Source organism: Fusarium vanettenii, assembly GCF_000151355.1.
Source record: "Fusarium vanettenii 77-13-4 chromosome 5 genomic scaffold NECHAsca_5_chr5_3_0, whole genome shotgun sequence".
In the NCBI taxonomy this organism is placed as follows: Eukaryota; Fungi; Ascomycota; class Sordariomycetes; order Hypocreales; family Nectriaceae; genus Fusarium; species Fusarium vanettenii.
This window is the reverse complement of record NW_003315878.1, coordinates 1,042,012-1,056,682: the sequence shown is the minus strand read 5'-3', so window position 1 is coordinate 1,056,682 and position 14,671 is coordinate 1,042,012. Positions and strand designations below refer to the sequence as shown.

At 53.3% G+C, this 14,671-nt stretch overlaps 2 protein-coding genes across 2 annotated transcripts; both read right to left on the bottom strand.

The window, feature by feature from the left end:
* Window positions 1-937: 937 nt before the first annotated feature.
* Window positions 938-1,887, bottom strand: NECHADRAFT_80476 (uncharacterized protein; the record flags this gene model as incomplete). The annotated part of the gene is made up of 2 exons (XM_003050784.1): window positions 938-1,648; window positions 1,750-1,887. 2 exons carry the CDS (start codon window positions 1,885-1,887, stop codon window positions 938-940), a joined length of 849 nt encoding a protein of 282 aa, XP_003050830.1.
* A 2,207-nt stretch (window positions 1,888-4,094) lies between these two features.
* NECHADRAFT_61207 (uncharacterized protein) lies at window positions 4,095-5,981 on the bottom strand. Its single transcript, XM_003050783.1, has 5 exons — window positions 5,850-5,981; window positions 5,754-5,783; window positions 4,593-5,689; window positions 4,360-4,533; window positions 4,095-4,303 (listed from the first exon to the last, which is right to left on the bottom strand). Exons 1-5 carry the CDS (start codon window positions 5,869-5,871, stop codon window positions 4,259-4,261), a joined length of 1,368 nt encoding a protein of 455 aa, XP_003050829.1. The 5' UTR covers window positions 5,872-5,981; the 3' UTR covers window positions 4,095-4,258.
* Between the last annotated feature and the right edge of the window lie 8,690 nt (window positions 5,982-14,671).

Sequence of the window (14,671 nt, the reverse complement as noted above, 5' to 3'; positions counted from 1 at the left end):
CCCCCTGCCGGTCAGGCGATGCACTTCGATCTTTGGGGGGCAGGCTATGGTGATTTTCGGTCCGGGACCGGCGAGATTCTATTGGGTAGCATTGCCAAGATGTCTCTCTACGCGTCTATATGGCTGTATCCGTCTTAGTCGCTTTTTATTTATTTATTTTAGTTTAATCCTCATACCCACCAACCACCCCCTGGCAAGCCACATTGGATACCTACCTATTCATCCGCACACACTTTGGGGGCACTGTCACACTGTCAAGATCCAATACCACGGACAGGGACCGTAGGATTTGATGCACTTTTAATCTACTACGTAATAGACAGTGGAGGCTAGGTATCTGCATACATATACAGTGCGTCTTGGGGGCCCAAACGGTCCTCTCACCCCCTGTCACTTTGCACATTCTCTTCTCTCATCGAGCCTCACCTCACGCGCACTCTGTCCCATTAATAGCTATCCATACTACTCTCCTCTGTCTGTTTCCGCACTCGAGATGCCTAAATCTGCTTGCTGCGCCTCCATATGGCTCTCTCAACGCTCTATAACATACATCCATGACCATGACTGTCAAGTCTCTCAAACAACCAATAGTCGACTACTTGCCAAGCAACACTTATCTATACTTCGAATAATCTCAGCTACAGCCCCACGGGCAGCGCCTAGTCGTCCATTAACTGTTCAGTAACGTAATAGACTTTCTCATCCATAGGTTCTGTTGAATCATGTCCAAGTCGGCCTGGCGATAAAGCAGGTCAAGGAGCATCACTCACTCATGCACAATGCTCTCAACCTCATTCGTCCGTATCAAGCGCCTGACATGTCCTGTGACATGTCCCGCTCTCCAAGTAAAACCTTCTTCGATAACTGTGTGACAAACTTCCAAGCAGCTCGCTTCCAGATCAGAAACTTCGAGCTGTCACGTCTCAATGACGGTCAGTCAACCCACTTGTACTGCGTTGTGGGGACCCTGAGCTGGTCCCATGTGCACTGTCGAACTTCTCTGGGCTCTGCGTTGCTGCCGGTTCTTGCACTCCAAAGCATAGCCTGGTTCGGTTGCCTTGCGCCACTCAATCCATGCCTCATATGCTTGCTGCTGTCCCGGATTTGGATTTACCGGCTTGGGCACAGGACGTGGTTGAGAATGCACACCCCCCGTTGCCGCCGGTGGAGCACTCGGCAGCGGGAGAGCTGAAAGGTTGTTCACAAAGGGAGTTGGTGAGACAGAGAATGGTTGCATCGCGGGACTGATCGCCCCCAAGTTCAACTGATTCGTCAAACCACCAGATGGTGGGAAGCCTCCCGCGCCTAAGCCCAGCCCAAATCCAGGAATCGTCCCAGATGCTACCTCAGGCGTTGCGTTGAGTCCCAGAGGTTGGAAGGTACTCAACGGGAACGAGAATGGTGGCAGCCCCGACAACGGCCCAGGCCCTGTAGCGCTCATATTCAGGGTCGGAATCGTCCCGAAGCCAGGGACACAAGTTCCGTTCATCTTCTCGGCACCATAGTCAGTCGGCAAGAGGGGGACCGGCCTGTTGATGGCCTGGAGGGTGTTGAAGAACGACTCATCTCTCTTTCCACACTCCTTGCCACCCTCCATGTCCAACAAGTCTCCTGTGAGCTTTTGAGAAGATTTCTGGTCATCTTGATTCTGGGTTGTTGTTGTCATTGGGATGGCCCCCGGGAACGAAAGAAATTCTCTTGCTCTGGGGTTCAAGCCCCTGGAGAGCGACTCGGGATCCATACACACACCGGAATCTCGAGAGCTTTCTTTTCGCTGGGAGCCCTCAATATGCGAAGAGCTGATTCCTGAGTCAGATCTGTTGGCTTTCTGCCGTTCTCCAGTTTTAGATTGCCGTTGTCTAGGGGCTTGCCCCCAAGGACACACATGACTGCGATACGATGGGCCGTCAGGTTCCTCCTTTGTGATTTTTTCTTCCTGCCGTTTTCCCCGGTGAAGTTTCTGCAGCATCCTTTGGAAAGCGTCGTGTCGAGTCTCGAGCTCTCCCTGTTTCTTTGCTTCCTTGGGCAAGGGGGCTTGCTTTTCCGTGTTCGAGTTTGATTGAGTTTGGTAGTAAACACTTCCTATATTGGCAACCGCGGGGTCATGAAATACAGCATTTCTTGCTCTTTCAAGTTGTCCTTTCTGGGACTGATCAATGGTCGTTTCCTTGCTTTCAAAAGACTGCCTTGCGGGAGAGTGGTGGGGCCTTAAAGGGGCTTCTCCAGTTGTTGCTGCCCGAGGCTCATTAAAGCCGCCATCATCACCGTTCTCCTTGATGATTTTGTGGCATTCTCTGTGAATGCGTTGAATCTGAGCTACAGATGCAATTGGGGTACTGCCGGCGCCGGCATGATGCCACAGTCCGCCGCCCCCTGTGAAAAGGGGGGCGACCTTGATAATGCTGACAGGCCGACCGTTTGCAAAGAGGCCCGGCAAAGGCATCTGATGGACTATAGTACACAAGCCACGGTCTATGGCGTCAGTTTCGTGCGTTTCGGTCGATGATAAATTCATTTCGTGACTGACAGTGGACGCCAAGTCTTTATCATCCATATCACTCTCGGAGCAATCATGACTTGACCGCCAGTGATTGACAGGATTGATGTGATCCCAGGGGCTCGTGTATTTGCCGATTTCTTCATTCCTGTGCAGCATTTCGTCTCCAGGTGCGTGAGGGTCTGTTTGTGTGTGAGGGTTTCCTGCACTCGACGTGTCGGGGTGTCGTGAGCTTCGATCCTCTCCTCGACGACGCCAATCCGGATTTTTCATTGCTTCGGCAAACTTTGAGCTACCATTGTATTCGCCAGAGTGGTCTCGTCGGGATGTAGCAGGAGCGGAGCACGTTTCGTCGAAGGAAGATTCATCTATTGAAGACGGTTCTGTCTTGATCAAGCCTCGGGCTGCCTGGGCCCGACTGGTTCTTTCAGAGACCATACTGAAACCTAGAGACCCTGAGAGTCAGCTTCAAATGGAAAATTCAATTAGCAATAATATCGAAAGGCAGCCCATACAAGAATGTTATCTGTTGTCGAGTGTTGTGGTGATGGTTCGAGCCTTAGGGTAGGAGGTGTCGCAGCTTGTGTGCCAAGACCGAACTGATGATCGAGGTTGCGAAACTAGCCCTAGGCAGATAAATTTCCCAGGGTTTGAAATTGTTGAAGCGCTCTGTGAGTCTTCTCTGTGTTCTTATCTTGACGAGTGTGGTGGTATTGAGGTAGTTTGGCAGACCTGTGAACTGGGCTTCTGACGCGTCGCGGGCGCGATTTCTTCGTCAAGGGCTTGGTGTGTCAGGCGATATTCAGTGGACATCCAAGCGCAAAAGAGTCTTAAGTGAAAGGATGTGTTAGTACAAGCCAACGGTCAAGATTCTTGCAGCATTGTGAAGCGGCATCAAGCACTCACCAACTCCCAGACCACCCGCCGGATAGAATGTCCCCTGCCAAGAGAGGATAGGAAATCGAGAGTCTCGAAGCAGCGGTACTGGAACACCCTCCAAAAAGGATCAAGATGACGAGAACAAAGGGGCAGAAATGGTTTGGAATGGTCGCTGGAAGAGGAACCGCTTCAGGCTTTTTGCTCTAGACAAGATGCCTTAATGCTGCGTGTAGCGCGATAGAAGGTCCAAAAAAGGGGGCTAGCAAGCTCAAAGCGAGGGCCAAGATGTGATGGTGTAGTTACTGGGAGAGGAAGTGATCGATGGAGAAAAGTGAGGACAAGATGATGATGTCAAAGGGTTGGAGCAGGTGTGAGTTGGGAGTGTCGTGGGAAGGAGTCACGTCAGGGCTGCTGCTACAACTACGGTGACCAAAGGAGAAGGTGCACCATGAAGTGCCATGGCATTTCCTTCCTTCAGTATCTAGACTCTCCGAGCTTCCTGAGGGGAATCTCGTCATCTTGGTACTCGTTGTTTATCGCGACCTGCTCGCCTGCTACCTGCCGACCATTCAACTCCCTTCCTGCATGTCTCTACCCACCAATGCGGAAGCCAGACAGGGAGATAGAAGTCCGTGGCTTCCAAGATGGAAACGCCATACTCAGAAAGCAATGGCCGAGCCACACAGAACTCAGGGGACTTGGAGGATGCAATCAAGATGGACAGAGGCGCTGCATGAACAAGCTACTTGAGGTATCCAACTAACCCAAATCGAAAGCAACTCCAAACCAAGAATTTCCAGACACCTATAAACAAATTCGTACACATTGAGAAATGACAGTCGTGATTTGATCGCTTGGTCCCTACGCCGTTCACTCCCACCCTTAACCCTGATACTGTTGTCCACCCATGTAGGCAGCAAACGCCCTCTGCAGTGACTGTTAGTAACCAGACTCCTCAAGCGATCACGGAGACGAGCACTTACCGAGTTTCGTGTCTGCATATAGATGGTACCGGGTCCGGTGAACTTGCAGACGAGACCCTCCGCCGAAGCCATGCCACTGATGATGCCACCAGATGCCACGCGCTCCATGACATACTTGGTGTTCCAGGCAATCAAGTGACCGTTATCCACAATGTATTTCTCGCCATCGACAAGCTATAGACATAATGAGTCAGTGGGACAGTCCATCGTCAGTATTGCTGAGAACAACTTACTGTCTTCTTGATGATGGCACCGAAACTCGAAATCCACATGAGACCTGTGCCACTGATCTTGTACACCCACAGACCTTCACCACTGAACATGGCCTTGCTGATACTCTGTCGCTTAAAGTCCTTGATGACGCCCTGTGTCGAAGCAAGATAGGCGTCGTGGCCTACTGACCACTTCTCCTGACCGGTCAGACGAAGCGTGGTGACATCACCGAGACTGTGCGGTGCGAGGAGCACCTCACCGGGACCAACAAATGTCGAGCTTGACATCTCACCACCAGTGATCATCTTCTTCACGCTGAACTTGATCTGTCCCTTCAGAGTGACACTGGGAGACATGGCTATCATGGCACCTGGCTTGGCACTCATCGGACATCCCATGGCAAGCTGAATAGTCAAGATGGTGTTGGTATCTCGATGGCTGATTCGGTAACTACCTCCGTTGAAGGTGCCGACGTCATCGGACGTGGCCTGGGCACCAACGAACTGACCCGCCGCAGGTGCTCCCGAGACGGTCATTGCTGGCGCGACTTGCGCCGGTTGCTGCTGTTGAGGCTGTGGCTGTTGCTCCTTCTCGGTTGGGTATGAACTGCTCTCGGCCTGGGGCACAGCGGCCGGAGGTGGTGGTTCAAAGTGCTGTTGGTGAGACTGGGGAGTTGCTACAGGAGGAGTCGCCACAGGAGGAGTTGCTGCGGGCCGCATGGCCAAGTTGGTCTGCTGTCCTGGCGGGGGAGGATATTGGGCCTGTGATTGCGGAGGCGTGGGCTGAGGAGGCTGCTGCTGAACTTGGTGTGGCTGCGCCGGCGCAGAGGTGGGAGGAGGAGGATAGTACGTGCCAGCTGCTTGCTGAGGGTGAGCTTGTGCCTGGGGAGAAGGCGTCGGCTGCTGCTGTTGCTGAGGAGGAGGTGGGTAGTGAATCGGCGTCGGCTGATACGGCGATGGCGGAACATTGGGAGATGGTGATTGTTGAGGAGGAGGAGGATAGTTCATTGCATGCGCAGCTTGCGTCTGAGGCGGAGGAGGGTAGAACTGCGTCCGGTTCGCTGGGGGAGAGGTCGGAGGTTGCGCATATTGGACTTGCTGCTGTGGTGGAGGAGGAGCTGGCAGAGATACCCCGAGGTCAGCTTTGCTATAACTAAAGTCAACTGCGAGCTTCGCACGAACCTGGCGAACCCTGGGCCGCGCCGGGCGGAGCTGTAAAGATATCATGGTCAGTCTAACGGAACTTGCTTGGGCACGAGGCGTGGAGGAGCGACTTACGAGGATAATAGTGGGAAGCCATTGCGATTGGGCTCCTGCTACACAACGGCTGTGACACTTTCAGGACAGGAAGAAGATGACGAGGAGAAGAATGATCGACAACAAGATTACGGAGGAGAACAAGGAAGAAAAAGGATACGACCCCGGGACAGCTCTCGCCAGCACAGCTTCGAGGTGGTCAGTTAATTGCTCTAGCCGCCCACATGGAAGCTGTGCCAAGCTCGGCATACACAGCCCCGCACCGTTGCGTTGTTCCCCCTCACCATCTGGATTGGATGCTTGAACCTGCGGAGAATTGAATTGGTCCGGGGTTGTGACAATCGCCATGGAATTGTGTCGTGTTGTAGCATATCCAAGTGTCTCCGTCAGCTTTTTCTTCGTGGGCATGCCCAAAGTCGCATCAAACCAACAATGCTCCCGCCATTATCTTTCGCGATTCTGCTTTTCGCAACAAACAAGTCCGCAATATGCTGCCTAGTGTTTATGCCTGCCCAATCAACGTCTGCAACCAAGTCATCAAGCCCTGCAGTGAGGCCAGGATGGGAGCTGTAGGCGCTCACGCGGGGCCTGCCCAGGGCGCTTAAAGTGCATCCGGGCCATCCCATTGGTATGCTAAGGCTCAAGAGGCAAATTCGCTGGTGACTAGCCAGGACCACTCACCCAGACCAAGAAATAAATGGCACACTGCAGGTAGGCAATGAAACCTTTGCCGGGCTATATAGATATAACTTAGACTAGAATAGATAAATAAATATATTACTTATATTAATTATATTCTAAAGTCTATATTAATTCCTAGATTTATAATCATGGGCCTTTTTTACTGTGGTTCGGCGGATTAAAAGGCAGAAGGTACTTGCAAAGTGTGCCATTTTTTTCTTGGACCACTAGCCACTCTCCTCCATTGAGAGCCTTCTCAACCTTCACGCTTCGTGTCGTGTTCCCTCAAGAACGACGTGTTTTTCTCAGCTGAATCGTCGCGTCGTCACGTGGGACAGGCTTGAGAAACACCATCACTGATCTGGTAGGTATGCCTCGGGTACGTGATCCGGGTTCTCGTCAAGCCTGCCAAGCTTTCATTCCATCGTCGATTCTTGGCAGAGTCTGGGGAACGCGTTCCACGAGCCTCCCTTCTGCGTGCCTGCTGTGTTTCGCCCAGAGCACATGTTTCGAAATGTATCTCCCGCTTCCGTCAACGCCCCCTCTTCCTTGTACGACCTGTGTAACGACGCGCCTAAGATGCTCGGTGCCGAAGAAAGCGCTTGTTTCTCGGGTCTAGAGCCCTCCGTCCCACGAAGGATCAGAGCTTCATCTTCCAAGACCGCCCATCTAACGCCATGGAGCCCCGTGTTGACATTTCGACCACGAACGAGAAGTCCGACTAGGACCGGAGGCTCTTGGCAAACTCCTTCTGATCTCCCTCCTAATATGACATTTGTCAGGTAACCTCCACTGTCTGATCGATGAAATCATCCTGAACCCTATCTCCGAAACGGGTATTGACCGGTCTTACTGTGCGATTTCATCTGTACTCTGATATCGTCATCGTGTATCCAGACTAGCCAGGTGCTGGGTTACTGGCATGTTTGTGACGTTGCGAGACAATTCCGTTTCCCGGGAACACAGAGCTCACCGACGATCCCTTGTCCAAACCATCACTCGATGTTCATCTCGCCTAAAGATCACCTCTAGGATGATGCTCACGCCAAGCGCGAGGCCCCGGATCTCCGTCACAACGGCCCGCGTCGCAAGGACCAACACCGCCAGAATGCTCTACCCGAGATAGGTAGGGAACCGCGGTCGTGGGTCTCCCGTTAGGACGCCACGGTGCGGTGCGAAACCATGTGAGCCTAGCATAATATGCTCCTCAGCGCAAACCGGTCAAGATTCCAAAGGCCTTGATAGACCGATAGCCAAGCCTCGGACTCTATGGAGGTTTGGGTCCGCCTTCCGGGGATGAGAAGGGGATCTCCAGCCACAAAGCCGCCAAGCACCCCGGTCTCGAGTGTCTTGAGCCGGGAACCCGTCTCCTAATCTTGGCACCCAGCCCAACAACGTAATGTGCCCAATGAGTGAAACAAGTTCGACTATCTAGCAGAAACACCGTCTTTGCATATCACTGCGCCCGTTAGCTGTCCAGAAGCCCATGTTTGAGCCGCGACTGGGGGTGGCATCGATTAGGTTGATGAATCGCTGAACAGACACACCGGTCAAAGTTTCCAGGGTTCGGCCGCTCCGTGCACACTCCAGAGGCAAGAGTAGCATATGAGATCGACGGGACACGATTGAAATGAAGATATACTCCCTTGGCGACCCGACTGACAGGTTGCCAACCGAAGGCCAAACGCCACCGTACAGCAAGGCGAAGGGCCACAGAGTCTACAGGCGAGTCTGAAGCACAACGACTGGGCTGTGGTGCGGAACGACTGTGGAAACACCCCATAATTGCTCATTCTGATGTTAGAGGTGAAGAAAACCTCAAAGCGCCAACCGACTGCTCTAGAGATGAGGCTGCGGTCAGAGCCCTATGGATCATCAAGACCGCGCCTCCCGGGCAGCCTTCGGTCTTGGCAGACGAGATTGTCGAGGGCGTGCCATCCAGTCACCGTTTGAGAGCCCAAGAGCCTCATGATGAGGCGATCGAGAGAAGCTCAGCTCAGGGGCTTGAAAAGTGACGCTGTCTTGTGCAAGTAAGCAAGTTTGTAATACTGATAGAGTTGATGGGTGTTTGTAATGGCATGTAAACATTCTTGGGAGTGTCTTGACGCAAGTGTGTTAGAAGCTCGACTGCTCCTGGGCCTCTTGTTGGATCCGAGCCCTCGACGACCAGAGTTGTGCGGGAGTCTCATCATCGTTCATAACCTTCAACGTCATCTCCAGACACTAACAGCTCCGAAGAGATTTGCCTTAATCGGTGACCGTATACTCCGTCCACAGAAATATCCCAGTGGGGGTATGCTACGGTTGTGGCTGGCAAGGCTCCCCTGGGAGTCAACCAACGTCGATCTGATGTTGTGCTCCGTCAGGCGAAATGGACCCGAGGGCCTGGGTCGCACTGATGGGTCAACGCAAGAGGCGTGTCACCACGCTGGATCCATTTGTCGATACGTGCTAAGCCATCTCGTCACCTGAACCGTCTGGTTGCGCTGGTTGAGAGACATATCGTATGATGGAGCTGCCACATTGAGGCGGGCGCACACCTGGGCCATGTGCTTTCCTAGAAAGAGCTTCAAGTTGCCAAAGTATCGATGGATTTCGGCCTGTTTGAGAAGACCTGGCTGAGTTCCTCTGACTGCGTTTCGGACATACGCCTGCTGTGTATTCTCGAAGTTTGCCGTGTTGTGGATAGTTGTTGTAAGCCGATATACTTACACAGATGAGCACTAGGCCTGTGGCCAGATCCTCCTGATGGAGTTAATCTCAAGCTTCCTGCGAATTTAGCTTGTGGCGTTTACGACACAAATGGTCAAGACCAGCGCTAATTTGGGCTTTGGCCTCAAGCCACCTGAATCGCTCCGAACCCCCTGCAAGGTCAAAAACCTGAGATCTCAACCGTTTGCCGATGGGAAGTACAGTCGAGTCAATCCTAAGGAGAGGGATACCAGCTCGTTGACACATCCTGCAAGTTATCAATACTGCGCGATGGCTTTCATGGTTCTTGGTTGTGGTCTGAAGGTTCGGACGACACTGGCTTTGGCTTAGTCCATGAGGTTGACGATAACCCTAGAGATTCATATGCCATATCCAGAGTGTGTACTCTATGGTACCTCGAAGATGTTCGTAGCCCTGGGGCTTATGCAATGGCGGTGTCCACGAAATCGCAGCGAATCCTCGAAACCATGCGCAATAGTGCTGTCACGGCCCAATGAGGCGGCGGCTTCAATCTCTCGCTGGCGCCAGGAACGGTGAGGCCCAGACCCAGAGTTCAATCCGGAAACCCGGAGAGCAGCGGGTTAGGCTGCTAGCGAGTTGCAGGTTTCTTCTGATCTGCCTGCAGGAGTTTCTCCCATGGCCAGATCTCGACTTTCTGCCGCCCCGCAATCCAGCAGGTCGGGCCAACAGTGTTTGTGTCGTTGTGAGCTCGATTGGAGAGGCAGTTGGGCGGCTTGCCGTGACGGTGAGCCACAGTGCTGGGCTCCGATGCCATGCGCCCGGTTCAACGAGGGCATTGGCGCTGACCCATGATGTTGGTTGTTTCCATAACGCAGATTCTGGGCCCATTCGAGCCCTAGAACCAGGGCGCGTCCACGCGGGTGCACGTGCATGAAGATGTCTTGAAGCAAACGCACGTGCGTTCGCGGCTAGTCTGAGGGTGTTTAATGACTGTCGCAGAGAACAAAACCCGCTTGACAGCAAGGAATCCGAGACATTGGTTGATAGTGCTGGAAGCCTTGGGCTGGCCGCCCCATTCGCGCAGTTTACGGCATGACGGCTCTTTGAGAAATTGAGGCCAAACCACTTGTGAAATGCCCCAAGTCTCAACTGGCGCCATGCAGCTATGTTCTCCTTGCCAAGGCTGATACAGTTCCAGACTGGCTGATGGGCCATGGCATCATGGGGTGTCGGGCTGCGAGGGGTGGCGTCGACGAGATTGGCTCTCACTGTCGCTCGGAAAATTGGATTGGACGAGCGTCAGGGAGACGAGCACCAAAGAACAAGGCGAGGGCGAGCCACGAACAGGCTGAAGAGCAACAATCCGTGCCGACGCCTTGCGAGATCTCACGATTAGTGCCTGGGCGATACGTTAGAGGCTCCTGACTCGTTAATCCTAGGCACCGCGGTGTGAATCCTTCAGAGACGGCTTCGGCTCAGGAACTCACATGGGATTAGCGCCCGCGCCAGGGCTGGTTGAAAGCCAGGCTCTTCCTGGTATCGAAGACCCGGGGGAACCTCGCGAGAAGCTCCAGACGGCTGCGCCGGGGCTTGATCTCAGGTATTGAACAGGTCTCGACTACGAGGCTTGAAAAATAGGGGACGGGGGATTTCCAAGGCTCAAAGGCTATCTCGGTACGGGGCAGAAGGCAAATGATGATTGATCCGACCTCATGGCGCTGACAGGGTTGAGCAATGAATCTGGAGAGTGGTTGGCTTGGATGGCTGGAGTGGATGGAAGACTAGAAAGAATGGAAGGAGGTGCACATGATGCACTTACCATGAAAGTGTAAGAGCTGTCGGCCGCTAGGGATGAGAACTTGGAAGGTGCGACACAGTCAAAGCTCCGTAACTTCTTCGTCCTGCGGATATCTGTCTCTTCTAGGCAAGTGGGCTTGGTAAGCTCTGTTCCATCTTCCATCCATCCCAGCAGGGCAGAGCAGGGCAGAACAGAGCAACAACCAAGCTACATTCCAAAGTTGCCCAGTGCAACAGCATCAATTGCATCAGAGACAGCGAGCACAGTGAATCTCACGGAGCAGCATGACCTTGGGACGGCCGCCCCCTGGATCAACAATCAATCCATCCATCCATGGCGATGCGAAGCGTACCTGCCTATGTACGAATGCAGTATCCAGCACATCGCCCAGGTCGTGTGGCACTACGCTTTGTCCTCTGATGATTACATGTCGCCGAGAAATTGATGAAGCTGGGGACGCGGGGTCAAGCAAACAAGCTGGGCGGCACTTGGGCTTTTGCTTGGGATCCTAGGCGGAATCCCGTGCCATAGTCGAGCGCTGGCGCCAGCAAGTGGCCATTACTCACTGCCTTCTCTTGATCAGCTCAGGGGTGAAATTGGACAGGACCCGGTGGACGGAAGAGGGAGAAAGCCAACCGAGATGGCAGCAAAAAAAACACGTCACTTTCTCCAGGAGATCTCCCGACAGACTGGACTCTGGTATCACCGGACACATTGATACGTCTGCAAGGGCAATCTAGATCATTACCCAGACCAGACCTGTGGTGTGTTTCGACGCCGCAGGGCAGCCGGCTAGCCAGCCAGCTAGCCAGCCACCAAGCCCTCCTCCTTCTTCTACGACCACGAGCCTGAGCTGGAGCTGTGCCGGAGCTGATGCTGATGCTGATGGGGCCTTCGGCCGCTCGAGGTACCAGCAGAGGGACCTTGTAGCGCGCCAAGATATCGCCAAGAAAACACCAAAACCAAGGCAGTCCAATCCCGCGCCGAGAAACCCACGCCCAAGTGGGCGCAAAGGTCCCACTTACACCGCAACTGGGACCACCCTTGGACGTGCTGCTGGGTGCATTCCCAGCTGTCGGTACCATCTCAAGCCCCAAAGGACCCAGCGTCCCAAGATCCAGAGGTTGATGGCCCCGGGAGGACGGTCGTTGGTCCACGATTTGTGGGCGTGATGGGGGCGCCTCCAAGGACGCCCTCGAGGAGACAAGACACTGTACTCGTCCTTGACATTGCTCCTGCGAATGAATACCTGGAACAGCCAGCGTACGTGCGCCATCGATCACGGCACCACCTCTTCGGCTCTACGAGAGCGACTTAGCCTCCGTGGGTAGCCTCCATCCTCCAGTACAGGCCGGTCCACCCCAGCACTGAGCGGCGTCAACGCCTACTCGTCTAGCGCAACGCCTTGGATGCCTTCATATTACCCGGCCTGCTCGCCCCTGCTGCCCAGCTTCCTTTCCTCAAGAACCCTCGTCTTTGCCTTTTCATCTACATCTGAGACTTGACATCCCTTTGCGTCCGCTCTCATCTGCCTTGGACTGCTCAGCATCGCTCGTCACTCCCATATAGTTTATCCCACACGAACCTCTCTTCCATGGGCAGGCCGTCGCACAGCCATGTGCGAGCCTCACTTAGCCAGGGAATGGAGAGACTCGCCCTCAAAGGCACCCGCACATAAACAGCAACTCAACAGTTCCTCCACGGCAAAAATGGCCGCCGAGCAGGCGGCAATTATCCCAACGGATTCTGCGAGCTCTTTGACCTCTCCCATCTCGCCACCAAGCTCGCCGCCATCCGCCTCGTGTCGCGCGTTCCAGCCCATTCGAACTCAACCCATGGACATACTTGCGTCTCAACTCCGAAAACAATCACTGGAACAGTATCACTCTGGATCGAATACCGGGTTCTCTCAACCCCCAATCGCCGCTCTATCCCCCTCTTCATTACCGGATGATGATTTTGTGAACATCCAGTCGGCCATTCGTCAGCGTGGCTCAGTATCAATGGACGTTGATGTCGAAGATGCTTCGGCGGCCGCCACAGGCACCAATCGTGCTGAAGTTCAAGAGGATTTCATTTTCCCTAGCAGCCGAGCACAGGACTCTTCATCTGTAATCTCTCCAATGGTGCACGCTTCGCCAATTGCTGTCAACCCAACTGCCTACCTCGAAGCCCGAAACCACAGTTCTCGCACGATATACGGACCCGACTTTGACGACTACTCTCGCAGCCTGGAAGTGGACGAAGGATACTGCGAAGAGGAAGATATTAGCTGGCTGGAGTCAGCCGTGTCGTTGAGGTCAGCTGGCATGACAGCTGGAATCACGAAGCGATACGGGCTCCGATACAGAACATCGGCCGAGGCAGCAAGTCGTTGCAGCAACGCGATCCACAGTCTACCAAGAATGAGACGCCGCGACAAGAGGAGGAGAAGACATCCCAGGTCGACCGAAGCTTCCGCAGCGGAAAGTCTGGGCGCCAGCGCCTCCAAGATGGTGGCTTCGGTGCAATAATGGAGCCAAAACCAGTGGATGACATTGATACTGCATTTTAATGGTGTACATGGCGGCGCATAGCGAGGGCTCCTTGGGTAAAGGAAACGAAGGGTATTCACGGAAGGAAGATTTACGACACAACGGCGTTATCACAGGATGGGCATCTACACGAGCGAGGCGCGCGCCATCTGGGAAAGACAGCAACAGACGGCACACACGGAAGGTCTAAGGCGTTTTTGTTTTCAGGGGTTTGGGGCATAAGTATGCATTGGCGTTTTTCTGGCTGGCAAGTCAAAGATTCATGGGTTATGGCGCAACGGGATCAAGGTCAGGGGCATACTCGGGACGTGATATTAGGGATCATGATGATCGGGGAGTCGGTTCTAGGGCATTGGGATGTGCTTGGAAGACAGGACCAGCACAGGCGCATCATGATTGGGAGCACACATGTACAAGGTCAAGCTCTGATGGGTAGATCAGCAGAGCCTCATACCCAGGTAGCACATGTGTAAGGGAAAGAAATACACGATTGCGCGGTCTCCGTGCACAAACATGAAGATGTTCATGCTGCATTACAAAGATTGTGAGTCTGGAGGCTATGATGAGGCTTGTGATGAATGGTCGAGGCGCTAAGTATAGATGTTTGTCATCGATAGATGGGAAATAGGAGTTGAAGAGGGTCTCGACTGCGGGAATGGATCTTGGAGGCGTTAAGCATCGCGGGAAGGTCGATAGTCGCGTCACGATTCATGATTCGATAGTGGGAGGAAGGGCTGGCGAGCCGAGAATCTGGGTCCGGGCAGAAGGCTGAACTGGCGTATTAGTCAGGTCGTGTAAGTGTGTTGCGTCGTGATGCTTGTCAAGTTCATTCGTGATACATCATATTCTCATCAGCTGGAGCTGCATCTCATCATGAGCCGTACCTTTTGTTTCGGGCGTCATAGAAAAGGAAAATAAAACGCCAAGAGGCGCGAGATCAGCATATCCTGCGTCCACTTTGTAACAGAAAAAAGAAAAGAAAAAGGGTTGCAGGGCTGAAGGTCTGGGTTCTCAAGAATCTTGACAGGGGGGTTACAGGCAGGCAAGAAAGAAAAAGAAGCCATTGCGACAATAAATACGATTAAAATAAAATAAAAATTGAAAAGAATTGACATCTGTTGACGAGGTAACGTATGTTTGAAACATTTCCTTTTCTT